Source organism: Mchenga conophoros, linkage group LG12 (assembly GCF_057382185.1).
Source record: "Mchenga conophoros isolate Kocher_MC1m ecotype Shallow Benthic linkage group LG12, M_conophoros_male_GT1.1, whole genome shotgun sequence".
Lineage (NCBI taxonomy): Eukaryota > Metazoa > Chordata > Actinopteri > Cichliformes > Cichlidae > Mchenga > Mchenga conophoros.
Window position 1 is genome coordinate 25,031,950 of NC_140537.1, and position 21,314 is coordinate 25,053,263.

A 21,314-nucleotide genomic window follows, 5' to 3' on the forward strand; every position below is an offset into this window, starting at 1 on the left:
CATATGAAATGGGGTTTTTAAATGATGATTTCATTTATTAAGGGAAAAAAGCTATCCAAACTTACATGAAAAAGTAATCGACCCCTAAACCTAATAACTAGTTGTGCCATCCTTGGCAGCAAAAACTGCAATTAGGTGTTTGTGATAACTGGCAGTGAGTCTTTCACATCACCGTGGATGAATTTCGGCCTACTCTTTTTTGCTGAATTGTTGCAGTTCAGCCACATCGGAGGGTTTTTTGAGTTTGAACAATCTGTTAAAGTTCAAGCTAATGATGCTTAATCGGATTTAAGTTCAGACTTTGACCATATATATGTGTAAATATATTCATTTATTTTTAACCATTCAGAGGTGTGTTTTGAATCATTGTCTAGCTCCATAATGAACTGATGGGCTCGACATTCTCTTTCAGGACTTTTTAGTAGAGAGCAGAATTAATGGATGTTTTAACCCTTTCCAGACTGATACATGTCAATGGCTTTGTTTTTTTTATCCTTGAATTGTGGCATGATGTGTTGCAGCTTGTAGCTAAGTCATTTTTTTTGTATTCAACAGGTCTCACAGTAATCAGGTCTCGGTGTGGGTCGTGAAATTAAACTCAGCTTTCCAAAAGTAGTTAATCCATCCTACAAACATCTTAAACATATGTGTGACAGATATGGGAAAAACTAAGAAATCAGGAATGTGGCAAATATTTTTTCACACAACTGAGCTTCATATTAACAAATCTGGATATAAATACACTTCCTCTAAACATATCCGGATGTGTCCAGATCCGGAGCTTTACAGTTGGAAAAACTGGATGTATTCACATTATTTATCAAATGAAAAGACTGCTGTGAAGAACTTTAAGTATATCCGTGCAAAGACATTTCAAGTAAAATATGGTTAAAGCAAAAATACCAAAGCATGAAAGGATCTGAGAAACAAAGACAGAGACGTCACCATTTACGAGTATGAAATGAATGAGAGGCACTTAAGAGGGAAAGAGATGCAACTTGTGAACTTCTACACGCAGTCAAATATCGATTCACTAAAGAGACTAGAGAGACACCACAGAGATGCAGGCGCAGGACGAGAGAGTTGGAGAGAGACAAAGGTCTTGCTATTCAGGGAATGGCAGTGGAGATCTAGGCAGCAAGAGTTATGTGTGGTATCCTGTTACACAATGGCAATTTAGTACTTCAACACTCACTACATTCTACACTACCCACTCTCAAAACCTCCCTCTCTCTGTACCTCTCTGTGTCTCTCCATCCTTGCCTTGTACACACACCTTCATGCTATTTCTGCTTGAGCAGCAGACACTTTTGTATAATACTTGTAGAGAACTACGCAGGCATCCAGTTATAGTATTGAACTTTGTGTGTGTGTGTGTGTGTGTGTATGTGTGTGTGTGTGTGTGTGTGTGGCTATGGTAACGCTAATACCTGAAACACAGCGCGGCTCTGTGTGTGTGCGTGGGAACGTCTGTGGAGTGCATACCGTGGATTGAGGCTGAGGCGAATATCGTGTGTCGCTGCTGCCTGTGTGTGTGAGTGAGCTGTGTGACATTGTGAACACCTTGCTTCCACGCACTCCTGTCTGTCTCCTTCTTTTTCCCCACTCCACGTACACACCCGCAAGCACACGTGTACACATGGCATCATCGCTCTGGTGCGTGATTCACATCACTTGAGCAGCGGCTTTGCTGAGGGCTTAAATAAGGTGAGAGAGTAAGGGCTGTGGGTGCGTAGATGTTCGCTTGCATGAATGACTGCACATATATGTGTGCGTGTAATGGTGGAGGACTAAGGTGACTATCAGTCCTGTAGTTGCTTGTAAATCAGGTGATCCCACCCCCCCCCCCCCCCCCCCCTCCTTTTCGTACACCACCCCTTCCTCCTCTTTACTCCTTTCTCTCATCCTCCGGAGTCAAGTTGCGAGTTTCCGTCAGAGGAACAAGTGATAGCGCTCCCACCTCTTCCCTCTCCTCCCACCTCTCTTCTCTCTCCCTCCCCTTCCTGCTTTGCTCTCTCTCTCTCTCTCTCCTTCTCTGCCTCTGCAAAGCATTCCACTCTGTCCTGATCACTTGCCCCTGGCTCACTGCTTTCCCTTCTTCTCTCTCGTTCAGTGGCTGTATGAAAGGAGCGCCGTGTGGTCGCAGGCAAGGCTGGTGGAAGAAGTCAAAGCAGAGGTAGGCACTCTCTCTCTCTCTCTTTCTTTCCTCCTCTTCTTTCTTTCCCTGTCCCTTCCTCTCATCTTCAGGGAGTGGCAAGGAAGCACTCAGATTTTCAAATATTGCACCTTAGATTGCTTGATATGATTGTCACCTGATTCCCATCAGCCTCGTTTCCTTCGGTGTGTTACTCTGCCACTGTTTCTCTTTACTTGCTTTGTTTTTCTACCATCTGGTTGTGTCCTCCGCTTATCTCTACCTCTCTTGCACTCCCTTTACCTCTCTTTTTCTCATCTGCTCACTTTCGTTTCAGTCTCTCCCTCTGTCTGTCTCTGAGTGAAGTGCGGCACACAGCGCTCTACATCTGTTGCGTGTCATTCTGTGCAGCCTATCAGATTTCCCTTAAAGCTCTCATCTTGTTCTTAATTGCTTTGCCTATATTTTCCAGTTCTCCCAGTTGTATCTCTGTAAAAAGTAATTATTTGTATTTTAACTACCTTAAAACAGGAACTGTGCTTAAGCGACTGCGCTGTAGACGTGATTAATTTACTTTACATACTTTACATTTACTTTACATACTTTTTGGGAACTTGACTTTTCCTGTAGTCGTGTGTTTCTGTGAATTCATGTGGAACAAAAGGAACCAATGTTGGTAGATATGACTTTGGCCTTGATTGTGATTGGCTGTTGCACTCCAGGCTCTGTTACAACAACATACTTTCACTAGAACTCTTTTGTCTCAGCCACTTGTTTGGGTTGGAGCACGAGTGAGTGTGAGCCTGTGAGAAGGAAGGAGCTGTAGACTGTTATATATTATTGTGCCTGTCATGCTAATGGCTTGTTAACCTTACTTTTTTTCATGGAGATTTGATTTGGTTTACATTTACTTCTTGCTATTTACTCTTTTCTCTACTGTACACCCCTTCTTTCTCTCTCTCTCTGTCTGTGTCATCATTACACCCTGTCATAATTTCTTCTGCGGTTGTCCCCTTTTTTCCTGATTCTCCTTCACGCTCTCTTCCCTCTCACTCAAACCCTGCTACTTTGCTGTCTCCACTTGTCTACCTTTACACGCTCTTCTTTTTCCCGCCTTCATCCCCCCAATTCTCCCTCCTGCAGGTTGTAAAATGGATCCTCCTCAGTCAGAGTCATCACGGGAAGGGCAGAAAGCGGAAGAGAATGGAGCCCAAGGTGAACTACAAAGAGGTAGGAGGCACTCTGCTGTATTAAAAACTCCATCTACCTTCACTCTGCTCTACTTCTAACTCTTGGACATGTCCCCTAGCTTGTTTGAAAGCCTCTTTCATTCTAACCACCTTGATTTTTTTTTTCTCCACTTAAAGTAGCTGATCGTTACAGTATTTCTTGTTTTTCTGAAAACACAATTATCCCTAATTCTGTTTATGTGTTACGTCTGTGAGGACAGTCTGCCCTGTACTTGTTTAAGTCTGTGTTTATGTTGTGTCCTCTGTCTACATATTTAACCTTTTAAGAGCTTGTATACATCACATAGCATGTGTGTGGCCTTGGTAAGTGTGTGTGCATGTGTGTGGGTAGGTGTCTGTGTTTCTCTCAGGGAGGTGGACATCATTGCGCTTTTTTGACATTGAGGAGATACTTTCTGGAACTTTCCTTTGCAAACAGTTTTCTTCTCATTTACCAGCAAATAAAATAGTAAAAATTCCATTAAAAACAATCCAAAAATGATGCTTTAGCCCGTGTGAGTATGTGTAGTGTTAATTAGGAATCTCTGGAGACTGCTAATCCCCTCCACCCACTAATTGACACATGGACTTGCACACGCCTGCATCATTAATGAACACACACTGATCTATAAGCCACAGAGGGCCAGAAGTCATTAGCGAGAGTGGAGCAGCTTTTATATATCACTCGCAATATGTTCAGATGTTGTACACTGTAGGAAACATTTGCAAAGCTACTCATCTTTTTCTACAATGTATTTTATGTCATGAATAAATTAGGTGCCCCCGGAGTCTTTGAATAAAATTTTGGAGGAGGAAATAAAACACTGCTCTTTACATCCACTTTATTTCTAGGGTTTCACATTTTCTCTCTTTGTACTGCTGCTTCCAGTGAAAGCAGGGGTATACATATTTAAGGTGTGCTTAAAAGTTTATTTTAAATAAGATCTCATGTTGGAGCATGACCTTTTTTCTGGATTCAATTAGCTTCAGCTCCTTTCAATTCCTGTGTTGTAATTTGGAGCACACGTGAATGAAATGTCAGAGCGGTCCCTACCCCCACCCCCTCCTCCCTTCAACCCACCTGATACCTATCGTCTGGCTTATTTACAACATAAGCACACACATATATATACACAAATACACTTAGTTCTATGGGGCAGCAAAAGGGACTGTTCCTATGGGGTGGGGGCAGAGAGTGCTGAAATCAGCCTCACGAAAGAATAGCCAATTACTGTCCACTTGGCCGTGCACAATAGTGAGAAAGAGGAGGGAGGGACGGATGGACGGACGGACGGATGGAGCGAGGGAGCAGGGGGGATATAGGGGCAGGGGTGTGGGAGGTCAGCGTTTGAAGTTACACCATAAAAGCCATCCTGAAAGGAAACACTGAGTGACCCCTCCCCCCCAATCCATCCACTCCTCTCCCCTCTCTCCCCTGCGGCCTGGCCCTCTCCTCTTCTCCTCCCCTGCATCTCCCTCCCCTCCCTTTGTTTCAGCGAACAGAGTGCCCCATGGACCAACCAGGTGTATTTTATATTACTCCTTCATGTACTTCAAACGCCAAACAGCCCAATTTCTCCTCACCCCCTCTCCTCTTGATCTACTACTCCTTCTTTCCTTTTCCCTCCATCTATCAGCCTGTTGTAAGGCTATAAATCACCTTGCAGATCTGATCAGCAAAGGTAAAGAGAAAAACCAAAGGTAGGAGCATAAAACGGCAGAGACGGGAAGGCAAGAGAGGACTGACTTAAATAGCTGAGGCTATGATTGGATCATTAGATGGAAAATTGTAAACCCTTGATATCACTATTTTGAATTCTGTATCTCCTGTGGTTTATTTTGGATCAATTCAGCTGAAACTTAAACTTAAAATAGATCTAAGCCACAAAATGATGAGCTTCAGTGGAAAATGACAAAGGGAGGGGAAATGGGAGATGCTACTTGAGACTATAGGTGATGGCATGACTGTACAGACAGAGGACAGCCACGGGAATAAAAGGTTAAAAGAAAAAGTAGAGGACAAGGGGAAAACAAATTGGTAAAACAGGATTTTTGGACCTCAAGCTGGCGCTAGACTAGCGGTGGATTAGAGGTTGATGATTGTGGAATCCAGTACGGTAATGAATCCGCTGCAGACATTTGAGGAAATGAGGACCAGAGTGGATATTTGAAAAGATGAAGCACACATGTGTGGATACATATGCAGCATTGGTCAGTTGTTGTAGAGGTGGTTAGGAAGAAAGAGAAGAAAAAGTGAGGGGGGCAAGAGAAAAAGTAGGATATTTAGTGGGGAGGAATCAGGCTGAGCTAGTGTTTAGCACTAATGACATCAGGGATGATTAGGGAATATACACACATTTACGCACCGACACAAATCTATAGGTTCATAAAGTGCATGAGCCAGACACCCCCTGCAGAGCAGCCCGAGATCTGGTCAATTTAATAGAGCCAAAGTTTATTACCAACTTCCCCTCGTCTTTGTTTCTGTGTAACGTTATTGATTTACAAGCATCTCGGTGTGCACGCCGAGCATTTTCCTTGTCCACACGTGTAAGTTGCGCGCGCACGTCTGATATGTGTGCATGTGTCCAGCGTGCGTGGAGAAGTCTGAAGAGGGATATTAGTCACGCCCGTGTGGTAATGGGCCTCATTTTGCTCTCATTTTCATCTGTGGTCTCCGTAATGAGGGGGTCCATCTGCCCCTGCTGATCAAGACAGGAAACCCTGTAGGGGAATTTTGTGAATAACTGGAGATCTTGGCCAACTAGTTTGGCAAAAATCTGCTTGCCTGTTCTGATTGTGCAGTTAGTAATTTGTAATTGATCTGGTACTTTATCATCAACTAGCTTCCATGTTAAATAGCTGGGAAATGGTCAGTGGGCATCGTAACAGACCAAAGCTTATCCTAAAACCTCAGTGCAGCCTTGTTAGCTGTATGGAACTGCATGGAAAAAGTGGCTTGTGGAAATTTCTTGTGGGTTTAATGGCAGGCGAGTTACAATAACATTTTAAAACTCCTATAATGGGGTTAAATTAAAATCTGGGTGTTTAATATTGCTAATGTTGATCAAGTAAACAACCTCCACACTTTAGGCTTTTTTAAGGTACTTTTGTACTTGAATGCAGTGTATTAGTTCAGTTTGTCCTGCTGTATTTAGCGCAGATGTGATAAGGTTCTGTATATAGAGCATGTTTACATAGCTCCTTCTCCAGATAAACATATCTGGAAATTGTGTAATCCTGAATTCTTTTCGTTCCAGCTGAAATTGTTTTAGACCACACTATTTTTAATTCCAAACTGCAAACCTTTGTGAATGTAAGCATGCACGAGTCTTCTGTCAATGAGATCAATGAGATTTTATTGTCCCAAACATTGTGATTTTAGTCATAATTAACCGAGGACTTCTAATCATTTCATTTAGATTGTATGATTCCACATTTTCACCATGCTTTCACCCACACAAAAAGATTTTTAGCCTTGTAGTATTTATTGCACGGTTTGCCATATGATTATAAACACAGAGTCTCTGCAGGCTCAGAGTGATAATGTAAGAACAGGGACATCTTTCTCTGGGCCACAGACGCAGCAGAATACGCTGACAATGAATCAGCTTCCATCTCAGTGTCACTCCGTCACCTCATTTGCACCTACACGCCAGTGTGCATCTTCCTGGTTAATGACACGAGTTACTATGGAAACACGCATCATCAAGTTTGTGTTTGTTGCCATGGAAATGTCAACAACAACAGGTTTAGAAGAACATCCTGTCTTGCAACAGCACTTCGATGGTTAAAGTGTACCGTCTTGAAACAGAAGCAGGGCGGTTGACTTAGACGTTGTCACACGGGCTGGCATTATCACAATATTCAGCAGCTGCAGCTTATATATTTTGTGAGAAATTATTGATAACTTTAACTTTATACTGCATGCCTTCTAGGTTAAAATTTTAAAGATACGCATGTCCAGTGTGGAAATTTAATTCTACTTCCGTTTGCTCTACAGCAGTTACTAAACGTACCTTGCAGCTCTGGAATGCCGCAAGGACATATATGTTGGCTTCTATTTTAGGAGACAATTTAAACCCGTGAATAAATGAACTGAGTTTGAGTGGTGACTGAAATCTCTTGTGTTGTAATGAGGTGCGATGTTGATTGATGTTGGTTCGACAGGGGAAGTAGTTGTGGTTATAACAGGGGCCCCTGTTGGAGAGTAAACAATAGGAAGGCCATGATCAAAAGCCTCTTCAGTTGGGTGGGGTTTGCAGGTGGTGCACATTACCCTTTCATAGTGGGCTTCTGTAATTAGCAGATGGGAAACACGAGAGAGAGCAATGTGGAAATAGTTTCAATCAGTGTTATTTGGTACTTCTTCATGACTTTGATTATTGTAAACATAGCTGAGGAGTGGGAGATGTTCCCACATAAAAGACAGACAGAATTTAATCCTTAGCCCATGTTTTGCAAACAAAGACTTAAATGTTTTGCGTCTGCATGTGTAAAAATTGCAGGAAAGTCTTAAGAAGGAAGTCCGAGACGCACGTATGCCCGAAAGCCTTGTATTTATTTTTCTCTCCTTCTGAATCTGTCTTCCTCTTCTTGCCGTTGTTTAGAGTTTGACCAGTAGCCATGAAATAAAGCATATCCGTTTAGTAATGGTGTTTTTCATGGCATCTGTGTTGCTGTTTTCTTCAATAAGACGTCACTGTTTCAAATTGCACTCAGCCATAATTGGCGATCTGAACTCCGCCCCTGTGTACTGTTGACAAGGACACATCTGGTTTTCCCTCGTTTTTGTTTTCCAGTCTCCAGTGTGCTTCACTCCTGGTTTATTCGGCCTTTTCCTTTACTCTTTATATCAGTCTTTTTTTCCCCCTTTCTAACTCTGTCTCACTCTTTCTGTGTGTGTCTTTCTCTCTGTGATTTATTGGCAATGAATCAGGGATGAGGGAGTATGCCGAAGGAGAGATGGGAACATTCAGGGAAATGGCTGTTTCCGGCCAGACTTCACATCAGGGTGGGAAAGTGTATGTGCATGTGTGTGTGTGTGTGTTTCTTCGTCATCACCAACTGGGGATCAGCGAAGGGCTGCTTTCTGGCTCTGTCCGCTTTCGTGTAACAGCCCATTACACGAAAGCGGGCAGCCCACTGTTTTTAAATAAAATCCCGATGAAGCTTTTAATACACACAGGAGCACATGTGAGTTTTTGGAAAACATTGCATCCTTCCTTTTCGATAATACATTGAATAAAAAATGACCTTCGGCTTTGGTTGTGATTTTATGATGATTAGTTCTACTTTTTTAAATTTTAGACTTTTCTTATTGAACAATCATGTTATAGTCAGTGTTGGTGTGATGGGAGGTTGAAGGCTGAGGTTTTGTTCAAATTATAGATTGTTATAGTTTGCGAGTGGCTGCTGGCTGATGCCAGGTCACAAAGAGGGTGGCAGACCGAAAAACCACATTGTGATCACTTTGATTGCTAGCTGCAGTCGCATGTGGTTGGACGTTGACTTGTCTGCAAACACTTGCCGTTTACTTCCCAAGTAGTAGTGAAACTCGGGAGTGCGACGTAAACCACAAATGGAGACCTTTCACCTTTAAAGTAAGAGCTGTCTCTTACTGCTGCAATAACAACACACAAGTTTTTCTATTTAGAAGTTTTAAAACTTTTACTTTGTCAGTGAACCTTCTCCATTTCTGACTTGCATCATAGCAATCTGCTACCAACCAAAGCAGTCATGAGGATGTTTTCTGTGCAGCATCCTTTACCTCTTTGCTACCAGTTTCACACTAGTGACAGCCACACGTTGGTGGCTGCCACTCACCGTTCTCTAGGCCTGCATGAATGGAGCTTTAGCAATGCATCTCATTACAGTAACTGGCAGTACCAACTCAGAACTGTTTGAACAATACAACATTTTCCCTTTAAACTGGTGGTCTCCAGGCCTGTGTTACTGAGGTCAAAGCTTAGATTCTTTTGTAAATATGATGTACAGATTGTCTGGACTCTTGGGTGTTAGATAAAGAGTTCAGGGAGGCGGGAGGCAGAGTTTAAATAAGGATGCGGTGTGAATTTGAAGTTTCGTACACAAAGTGTTTAATATGAAAAACAAAATTCTTGTATTTCTCTTCAGTGGGAGCACCGCAACCAGTGGATTCAGTCATAATCACTTATTTATTTTAAGCTTTATTTTCTTGAACTTTTACATGTGATTTTCAGTTACTGAACCGTAGCAAACCATCTCCACAGTGCAGAGCTTTGTGGGTGTAGTGAGATAGGTGCCTGCAAACCAGAGGGTATTATCTTTGCTTATTAGCTGTGTTTTATCATCTGCATCCATTTATTCTCTTATGCTGTTAGTAATACGTCTTTTGCGTTACACTATTTGAACTTGTGTTGATAGAAATGGAGATACCCTCTAAAGAGTTTTTTCTAGCCATGTGAGTCTTTGGCACTACATATTTACATATTTCACAAAATGCACAAACACTGTACACCTGTATATCTAATCTATGTGTGACTGAACAATGATAAGTAGCCAGAAATTAAATAAACATGAGATAGAATGGGCAGATATATGGACTTTATTCTCCCCCACTCTGAGCTTTTAGTTTTCAGTTTCCAGAAACTGTAGAGAAGTATGAGCACACAGAGTCATTTACTGTCTGCTCAACATATACAAATAACACATTAACCACCTGAAAGACACAATGGCACATATAATGTAGCTACAGATAGGGAGTGAGGGTGAGTCCAGGACATGTTGAGACAATGGAGCACGAGCAAAACAACAGATCAATAAAAGTATCTTTGCAACTTTGTCATCTTCTGCAGTATCTGTTGTGCAAAGTGCTGACCAGGAAGGACAGATTGTGTGGGAATTGAGGGATCAGCAGCAAACAACTGCTCTTTGATTCACTGTTCTCTCACAATTGCTTTGCATCAATAAGCTGTTGATCCACCGTGACCTTCCGTGGAAACTTCTCAGTCTAGTTTGTGCTTAATTCAATGAATAAATAGTCAGGGATGAAGTAGTTTCATGACAGACCTGATGTCATAATCCATAAATCCAGTAAATGCTTCCTATAATGAGTTTAACTCACGGTGCAGCATAATTGGATATTACTGTATGAAATGACACGCAAAGTCTGTAAAAGTTACACCCAGTTTTCCACTTTCTCCTGCAGTCATGCTGAAAATAGTTTTTCCTAGTGACAGATAGCAAAAAGCTAGACAAAAATAAAGTGAGAGGAGATAATTAAAATTTATCAAGGTTGCAAGTGTTAGTGATGGGGAAGACTTATGTTTAGAGTCGGGCGAAGTGGAGATGGCTCCATTTGTGTTGCGTTAATGAGGGCAGAGACAGAATGAAAGTGAGAGGGATAGAGTGCCAGTGCCTATTTGTCCCATTTATCATTCAGCTGCGTTTCTGTTTTCGGGGTCATTTGAAGCTCACTGGCGCCCTCGTCTTATCCGGAGTTCCCCACCATCTGTGTTTGTGCATTCGTGTATGTGATGTGTGTGTGTGTGTGTGTGTGTGTGTGTGTGTGTGTGTGTGTGTGTGTGTGTGTGTGAAGTTGATTAACAGTAAAGGCGTAGGGCATATAGAGATCAGCAGTCAGGGCTGACGATGTTGACAAGCTGTTTTATGCCGGTTGTTGCTGCTCAGAGATACCACTGCAAATGGGTGTTTATGTGCACCTGTCCATACACACACACATTAGTGATACTGTCTTTGTGTGCATCCTCTAGCCTTGTACAACTTGCAGCTAAAAGCTTAATCCCAATCCATTTAAAACCAGATCTTAACCTTCAAAAAACCTTTTAAATACATGTCAGAAACTGAGGATGAGCCAAAATGTTCAAACTTTCCAAATGTGTCCTCACCTTAAGGTCTCAAATTCAATTTGGTTTGCATAAATATTGACGTACGCGGACACATGCACACTCACGGACACACAAATATAGAAATATACGAGAAGGCAAAGAGTTTTGCTGAAGAAGAGTGGGGTTGGCGTAAAGAGTAGTTGTATACAACGAGAGTAGCTCCAATAGGCTTTTCACTGAAGTGGTCAAAAGCAAAAAAAAGTACACACACACACATACACACATACACATGCATTCTGAATCCCTGAAGCATTTGAGTGTCATTAAAGTGCAGCTGTGTTTGTCTTTCCAGCACACATGGAAAACACATCAGGGACAGACGAAGCGCGAGAGATCAGCCTTCTGAATATGTCTGCCACAATACGTAGAAACAGAGCACCACACTTTGTCACTGGCACAGATCCCCATCGTTCATTTTGGAGTCTGTTCAAACACAAATGTAGACATTTGAGTATAATGCAGTGCTATAAAACGCAGTGTAGCGCAGAGGTCGCGATGTTAAAGCTGGCGACACTTCAGCCGGACATTTAGTGTAGAGTCATGTTTAATATTGGGCTGGGCTGTAAAATGGAAGTAGCTTTTTAATGGTGGGAAATGAATCAATGCTTTTCGCATAAAATCTGATTTAGGCGTCACCTCGCTGTTTTCATCGTTTAGGAAACAGCGCGCAATGTGGTGTTTGTGTGTCTGTGTGTGCGCATATGAACGCAGAGTGATGAGTGCTACAACATCTGTCTTTCCTGGTAATGACTGGGGAGACTACAGCGCCTCCGGGCATCCCCGACACATTTAGTGGCGTTAAGAAAAAAAAACTGCTCACACACAAACATTCACACATGTACACAAAGTAATGTCAGCTGTATGCTACTAGATCCAATGATTACAGAAATCCCTGTGAATGAGTGCAATAATATTACTCAAATATTTGACACTAAGTGTCTGATGTGCGGGTGCAGTGTGAGAGAAACCCTGGCTCATAATCCCCTGTTCTTCATTTGTTGGGGTTACGCTTATTCACTCCATGTGAGTGGGTGTATGTGCTAATGGCCGCATTGGCTTTCCTTTAACGTTAGAGACATTTTAAAACTGTTTGAGAAGCAGAGATAGATCCATCACCTAACTGTGACTTCACTAAGAGGCTTGTTGCCAGAAACCCCCGTTTTACAAATTTTATGGCCCCCCTTTGAGACCCATTGAGGTACTGGACCTCTGTGGGGTCTCCGTTAAGTGTCTGGCACCAGGATTGGATTGGAGTCTGGGGCGTTTGTTGGTTGGGTCCGTGCTTTGTGCTCTTTGTTGTGTTCGCCGTTGTGTGTGGTAGCTGGTTGGATTGTCCCGTTAGGATGGCTGCTGCCATTGGGGAGTGTCGTTACCATGGAAGTGCATGGTTGGTCTGGAGCAATGTTGTGCTGGGTGGTACGTCTCAAAGTAACATCAAGAACATTTCATCGTAACAAGATAATCAATGTTATTCACTTCACCTGCTAGTGGTTTAACTGCTCATCAGTGGAGACAGATTAAATATGTATTTTCAAACCACTCATTTTCTGAAATATGAGTCAGGTTTTTCCAATAAATCATGTGGTTTATAGAATTGTAAAAAACAAAAAACAAAAAAAAAAAACCAGGGTGTCTTCTATCTGTTAATTTTGCCTAACCCACAGTTTTAAAAATATTTCATTCACACAGGACAAGGAAAAGCTGAAGATCATCACAATTAAGAATTTGGAACAAGGGGCCTGCTGGGAATTATGGACATTTTTAGGTCTGGTTTTAGCTCTTGAAATGTTCTCATAACAAAATGTCACAGACACCGTCGATTCTTGCCCTGTTAAGAAGTAATAAATGCAATAAAACAGTAGAAGAAAAATACTCAAAAACAAAACAATAATTTTGTTGACATGTCAAGGTACCAAAAAAACCCTGCCGGGGGATGACAGGACTCACAGTTTGAATCTTTTCAATGCTCTTGTACTGTCTAGTATTTACAGTCAGATACAGATAAATATTCCTCTCCCAGTCTGTCATATATTGCAAAGCTGAGTGTGATATCATAATAGGAAAAAAGACGGGTTGTTGTGTAAGTTAATCTCTCCTCTTTCTGTTGTGTCTTCCTTCATTCTCTAATATCTTTTCCCCCTTTTGTGTCTGTATGTGTGCGTGTGTGTATCTGGCTCTTTGTGGATGCGCATGACTCCACAGCTGTGTGTGTCTGTCTGTCTGTCTGGGCAGCAGATATCTGGGTTTAGTCCATCCCACATACCTCTGTCAGCTCAGACTGCTTCAACCTACCAAGCCCAGAGTTCACTCATGAGACAACACGCATATGCAGTATACTCCACACATACACACAGATACACAGGCAAGCCACAGGCAAGTTTCTCAGCTCGCACACAAACAAAAAGACACACTGAGACTTAAACTTTGAGCCACAAGAGGATTCATACAGTCTCTTCCTGAACATGACCTTTCTTTTTGATTGGTCTGGCAACATTAGCCTCACTGCTGCCGCTCCTTTGTTTTTGACTATGTCTGGCAGACACCTCCCATTTATCGCCCACTGTGTTTTCTTTTCCACTATGTTTTCCTTTCCCCTATCCTGTTTTTAATCTAGATTTCTCAGTGTATCTTTCAACAAGAGTTGATGCTGTCACTCCAAACTGGAGGTCATTGCTGATGCATGTTTGTGTTTTACCCTTATTATTGTTGTCATCTGAGTAAACCTAGCTTGAGTAGAGTCCTATCTGCCAGTGTGGGTTTGTGTGCATGCTTTTGCCTTCACTGTGTATGCTGACATTTAGAAACCTAACCACATCCAAAATGGCGTGGTGGAACTCTGTTGCACAAGCCGACAAAAGTGCTTTGACCCATTTGCTTTTGTTACTGTGCCCTGTTAACCCCTGTAATTATTATAATTTAGAACAGAAACCACCACTGATATTTATCTGCCAAATCCATTATATGAAAATGGATTTTATTTTATTTTTTTTTATAAATACTACCCTGGTGGTAATATTTAACCACACCCCATAGGCTGCTCTCACCCTCCAAGTATAGTGCTAAAACAAATGAGATAAGGAAATTAAACTGAGGCTATTTCCAGCCTTTGTCACAATTCATGCATTTATACTTAATGCCTTTAAAGAGAGTGCAGTTTGAAATTTGTGAGGTATTTGAATTGTATTTGTGTCGAGCATCTGGGACGAATCAAATGCTTCAGCTAAAATCTAGCATGTTGATGATTAAATCAAAAAAGTTGCAAGACACTTACTTAATAAGTGCTGGTATCAGATAAAGTTGACATCAGCTCTTATTTGGTAAGTTTAAGGCTTTTTTGTGAACTGCCAGCACGAGTAAATGTTTATATTCAAATTGTGTATAATTTAACAACCTTGTTATTGGAATTTACATATTAAAGGAAAAATCTGCTGTGTATGTGTGTGTCTCTGAAGAATTCACTGTGACTTCTAGGTGTCTGACAGGCATGTATTTTAACTTGTAGATCCACTCGAATTATTTAGACAGGGATAAAATAGTTTGTAGAGCTCTGTTTTAAGTTGCAGAAATCTGTTGCACTGATTTGAAAGAATTATCTGGCTTTGGATATGCATAAAACATTAGTTGAAAGGATCAACTCAAAGTTATGTTGGTATTGTCATTGGATTTGGTGATAAAAATATAGACTATCATCAGGCTTATGCTCTGTCTGCTTTCATAAGAGTTTGTCTCCCATCACTTTGTCCTTGTGTAGATGCACAAAAAAGCCTATATGCCTCTGTTCTCCACAATCCCTTTCTCCTCACCTCTCTCTTTGTCTAAGCTGACGTCCAGCTGTTTGGTTGTGTCACTGTTGTACAATTGCTACAGAATCCCCCCCCCCCCCAACACACAAACAGCGGTCCTTTTGTTCTTGCTCTGTTTGAAAGGCCTCTCTCTTTCAAAGGCATACGGGTGGTGCAGGGGCAACACACTCAGCAGCCACCACCGAGACCTGGATTCGGTCTCCTGTTGTAACTGTGACTAGTTGTTTGGGGCACCTGCTTGTAGGTGCGTTGGAGCTAAGGTTGCTTGTTATAACCTTCTGAGAAATGTAATTCTTGTGGCACACTGGGGAGTAGGCTATTGCCTTTCTCTGCCTTCCCAGATTAGCAGTAGCACACTAGGTAGTAAGGACTGTCCCACAGGGGAATTGAGCTTTGCAAAATTGAAGAGAAAAAAGAAGAAAAAAAAAAGGTTGTGCTGATAAGAAAGAAGCCAGGTCTGAATTGTTTGAGGAGTTGTTTCTCTGTCCATCAGAACTTAAACAGAGGATTGTGGGAGGAGGAGGAACAGTAAGAGGGAGGCATCCACTGGAGACAGTTAGATTTGCAGCTTGCGTCAAAGCACAAAGTGCCAGAGATTAATTAAACTTCTCCCTGTTTTGGAGGTGTGTGCATGTGTGAATAAGTATGAGTCAGGGTGGTGATGAGTAGGAGAGAAAACATGTTAATTGCCTTCATCATCAGTGCCAAATTGCAGGAACATAGAATTTTACATAACAAACGCCCCACCTTCTGCAGCGCACAAAGAAAGAACAAAGTGCTGAGGCAGAGATGGAAAACCATCTAAAGAGCAGCAAAGTACACACCTCAATGCATGCTTGTGTATACTTGCACACTCATTTTGTGCAGGTGTTTTCTTTTTTATGTTGTTGGTGCATGTGCTGCTGATTCCCCACTGAGTCCCTCCCTACTTACAGGTCCACTGTGTGTGGTTTTTAAGCTTAACCCGTCAGTCGCAACCCCGTTGTGACCTCATGCTGCTTTTTGATTGGCCTGAGATTGTGAACTTGAGGCCAAGAAAGAAGACGAAGGGGGGGGGGGGGACAGGCAGCTACCCACCCTAACAGCAAGCTGCTGATTAAACATACTTGAAAAGTGATGCATTTACATAATCATGTATGTACATAAGCTGGGTTAAACGTTGGGGATTTAGGGTCGAGAACACAGGCTGAGTGCAGAGTGTATAATAAAGCTGCTCTTTGTATACGCCCTCAAAATTGATTCCAGCACATTTGACTGAGAGAACCTAATTTCGGCACATAGGCTTGTTTGTTTTCTAAATGAGCTTTTCATTCTCGTTCTCACAACGGTGAATATCCCTGACCCTTTGCGTGCTGTCAGCCCATATTTGTGTAGGGAGATAAATGAACAAAATAATTGATTTCAGCAGCTATTGTACTGTGAGGATAAAGCTTCTTCCCCTATATCTGTCCCTCAAAAGCCCTCTATATGTTTTGACCCCCTGAACGATTGCAACAGTAACTCACACAAACGCATGCATATATACTGCCTCATTCCAGCATCTGTAGCTATTCCGGTTTTTTGATTAGGCTGGTTTCCAATTTGGAAAGACAAAGAATGAGGGATATTAATGATTAAATTACAGATAGACAGGCACAGTTGTAGGTCATCACCGAGGTCATCAGTCTGTGACCGGCACTATCTGTGAGATCATCACCATGCTGTAGCAACAGCAGGTGTGACATCATTTGAGGAGATGATAGAATAGAGGATGGCTCCATTGCACAAGTTGAAAGGGCAGCATGTGACTCATAGATAACCTTTTAGTATCTCCTGTGCGTGTGTGTGTGGACTTCAATCCATTACCCAAAATTGCTTTACAAAACCTATGTCATCAGACCCTTTTGTAATGTCTTTTTGGACCTTGTGAACCCACAAGATTGCAGTATTATATCCTCACAGTGAATGAATTTATTTTTCTCGAGCCACTTATCATATTTATAGGGTCATCTCAATATTGCTGCACCTTCAGCTAAAGTCTCCCACACTTGTTCCACACCAGCACAGACTTACCACTATTGTGTAACAGGGACCTTTTGCTAATAAGTGATCATGTGATGTTACAATTAAATAAAGCGTTTCTTTCTGGGGAAGGTAGTAAGAGTCGGTAGGAGTACACATTGAGAAGCAAAAACTGATTAAACAGTTAAAGTAAAGCAGCGGTTCAGAGATTTCAGAGAAGCGGTTGAAAACGTTCCAAAAAGTACCCAAGACACAGAAAGTTTCTTTCAAATTATTTGGTTTTGGTTATTTTCTTGCCTTTTGATTAGTATTTTATTCTCGGCCATCTGCCCTGTTTTTTTTATGTTTTTTTTCTCCTGCACATTTTAATTTCGTGCAGCTGTATAGAGCAGTTACGAGCTAATTAATAGTGTAAGTGTGTGTGATGCTGTTTATGCTGTCATGTCTGTTGAGAGAACTTTAACAGCTGCTTGGTGTACTGTTCCTCTATCAAGCTCAGTCCTGCCACTATGGTTTGAGCAGATGTACATTTGGGCCTTTAAATCAACTGTTAAAAAAAATAGGCAAAAAGAGATAAAAGAAGCAAGGAGGAGCTTTAATTGAAGGAGCCAGACACATAGTTTGGAGCTCTGAAAGAAAGAGTGAAAGGCAGTTGGTATGGAGACAGGGAGCAGACAGTCATGGAGACAGAGGCAGAGGGAGAAAGAAAGGGAGGTGATCTGAGTAAAAGAAAGAGTGAAACCTTAGTACCTGAGTCGTGGGTTGAGGCCTTTAGCTGCTGGTGCCAGAATGTGTTTTTACGAGCCTGCGGTCAGACAGACATAAAAGGCAGCCGAGCGGCTGAATGGCATCACACACACGCACGTGCATGCACACACATGATTCAATGGCCTCTCAGAAATCACAGTTTGGTTTTATAATGTCACAGTTAGTCAATGTCTCCAACCCCCATAATGCAATGTGACTGAACAAGCAGCACATTCTCCCCTGTGGTACTGAGGTAGGTAGGGACGGAACTGAGGGGAAGTAATGGAGGAAAAGAAAGCATTTGTGTTAGTTCAGATCAAACTTTATTTAATATGGGACAAAATCACAAGTCAGAAATTTGATTTAAGAGACTTTATGATCTTCACATCACACAACTTTCTTTATGTTGAGGATATGGAACACCCCCCAGAGCGGGGAGCAAGTCTGCAAGAATTTGTGGTCAACGGCAATGAGACAGAATCAGTCTGCTATAAATTTCTGCTTAATGGGTTGGCAATTACACGCAGTTTGTGATAATGTTGCTATTAACTGAGAAACATTAGTGAAAATCAGAAGTATCTTGCAGTCTGCTGGAAATCCATTGCTGTCCTTCTTTAACTTAAGAATGGGGAAAATTCCCTCCATAATCCCTTATTTCTACAGTCTCGCTAGGAAAAACATTGGTTGCAACCGTGTGCAGTAAACTTGCAAATGGTTGCTTCGAAGACAGTGATCGGGTCTGCAATTACTCGCAGTCAGTTGCCAGTTTCAAAGCAACTTGGGTACATCAAGATGGTGATAAAATGTTAATGACATATATTAATTCTAATGAACGTACATGTGTCTAACGTGCAGTTTATTTTAATATTGTAATTAACTTTGATAAATTGAAGGCAATAGATGGAAAAATTCTATCTTTTGCCAACTATTGTAAATTCCTTGCTGTTTACATACACAGAAATTCAAAGGAGCAGCTTAAATTCCGCCCAAACTTCATAAATTTGAAACAGAAATAATCAGAACGCAACCAACTGGCAACCATTTGAGTCCCTTATTACAAAGAGTCTCTGCAGCACAAACAGACTCAGATTTATTGCGACGTGCTGGCAATCTGTTTTAGACGGCAGTTATTTGAAAACCTTCGCCAATCTGTCTGAAAGTAATTACAGTCAGTCAAACCACAATCGTTTGGAGATTGGTTGCCTCCTACCAGGCAACCTGTGCAATTTCCTTGCAATTAAAAGCGGTTCCAAATGCGAAAAAAATTCAATGCAATCACCATTTTTTTTCCCCTAGATGTGAGGAGGTTTCCACTGTAGTGGGAGTGAGCCATATAGGGACAAAAGAAACAGAAGGGCATCAGAGGAGGTCGGATACCTGGTTGGACAGGTTTATTGTGCAATATGTGTTATGAACAACATATCTGTCCAACCAGGAAGAGTTAGAAGATATGCTGAGCATTATAGTAAAGTTGCAGTTAGAAAAAGAATATCAGTACTCCTAAACTGATACTCTTACTACACAAGATTTGACAAGAAACAACACAATCTGTAAAAAGTGTTAGTTATAATCCGTACCCTATCAACAATAGTTAGTTTAGCCTTGAAAGATAACTTCATAGAGGAATTACAACAAAACGGAAACAAAAAAGGAACAACTTTTCAGTAGTGCCTGGCTATAACTGATTTTTTATTTGTTTACATAGCTTGAGATGATTTGATCTACCACATTTTTTCCGTTTTGCAGGCTTTAATTTTAGTATAAAGTAATTCAGGATGTAGGACGTCTGTTTTGTCTGTCGTCTCCTTTCTGTTGTTTGCCTTTGTTTCCTGTAACCGTTGCTGTCGTCATTCCCCTTTTTATTTTTATTTACAGTTGTAATTGGTTGCACGCGTCTTATAATGGAGTGGAAGCAAAAAACACACCAAATAATAAAGTGCTAAAAAAAAAAAAAGGATATAGAAATAGAAGCATTTTTAAAAATTCAAATCAGAAAGCAGAAACGTGGGCGAAAGCAGGGATGATTCACCCACCAGGGGTTACTTGAGGTTATTGCAGTAATGTGATTGTAAATGGTGATTGGCTGCTTGAGCTAAGGAGAATAAAAGAGGTAGAGATCCTGACCTGATTTAACACAGAAGATGTAAAGGTTATATTAATGTTTTGAATCTATTTGTGCATGGATAAAGGCTGCAGAAAATTGACATGGGCTCGCTGTCCTATGTACTGTACAGAACAAGAGTCCTGTTGCCATGGAAATGCTGAACAAGTGATGGATTGTTAGATAGGCACAGAAAGGATTTAAGATTTACCTTTTCTTAAAAGAAAAAAAAATCATTATTTTTGTTTAGTTTTTCACAATTTTAAAGAAGGAGATGCAGTGGAGTCAGCTGCCCCTCGTTATCGCTCCTTATGGTGATCAGTATTAAGGATAGAAATCCCACAATAAAGCTTCTGTTGAGCTTCACGTGATTTTGTGCTGTGCAAATGTGTTACACCGCAGCAGTAGTATGACTAATACAAGTCCCATAGTCCTATACACCCACACGTATGTACTGACACACACGCACACAAAATGTAGCTGCTTCTTTCTTTTGACTCTCAATTACTCTCAAACTCTAATTTTCTCCAACTCTTCCCGCTCTTATAGGAATACATGCACACAACTGTATATATACACACACACTTGCACCTACACACAAGGCAATATATACCTTATTTCATTTATAGTTTGGGGTGGATATCATATCCTGTGTCTCATTGAGCTGTCAGTCACTGAGGCAAACAGTGTATATTTGCGCATACATGCGCTCACCTGGGTGCGTGTGTCATTGTTCTGTGGAGGTTTGGAGGTCAGTATGAGAGGAGACATTTCAGCAGCATATTTCCCAGAGGTTCTTGAAAGGTGTAATTCAGCATACAGCTGGTTTCAGATGACCCCTGTTAGTGGTTTGTAACAATGCGGAGTTTGTACGTTGGTGCGTAGATTCATTTATGTGTAGTCTTTAGCGTGTATGTGGATGAATGTGTGCGTTTGTGCATCTGAGAGGGAGCGACTGTGAACTGTCTCCCTCCTGACATTCCTTAATTTTAACAGACAGCATGGGAATGTAATGCTTCTTTAATTTGGTCAAATTCTTCTGTGTGTGTGTGTGTGTGTGTGTGTGTGTGTGTGGTGAACTTTTCACACAAATCATTGCGCTAGAGAGGGATATGTTTCCCCCGTCAGTGGGGTTTTCAGCACTGTACTATTAAGTGCTATTGTTAGGTACCAATGACCTAGCGAGAGTGTGTGTGTGTGTGTGTTTGCTTTCTTCTATTAGCTGTTTGTGTTGGTGTGCCATTCTCTACCCATTAATAAGGGAGTACTCATCCGTAGAGTTCACCTTTTACCCACAACCGGTCTTTCTCTTCCTCTCTTTCATCCACTAACACACATGTCCACGCTCAGGCTGCCCTGAAGTCAGAATTTCGTAAAAGCCCAGCAGTACAGCAGTTCTCAATCCATAAT

At 41.5% G+C, this 21,314-nt stretch overlaps 1 protein-coding gene across 1 annotated transcript in view; it reads left to right on the forward strand.

Moving 5' to 3' along the window:
- The window catches only part of aopep (aminopeptidase O (putative)), a 94,776-nt gene that overhangs the window by 54,661 nt on the left and 18,801 nt on the right, over positions 1-21,314 (forward strand). Inside the window, exons 13-14 of the mRNA XM_085294736.1 lie at positions 2,114-2,176; positions 3,278-3,364. Of these exons, the coding sequence (XP_085150862.1) occupies positions 2,114-2,176; positions 3,278-3,364 (150 nt within the window). The remainder of the gene's footprint in view (positions 1-2,113; positions 2,177-3,277; positions 3,365-21,314) is intronic.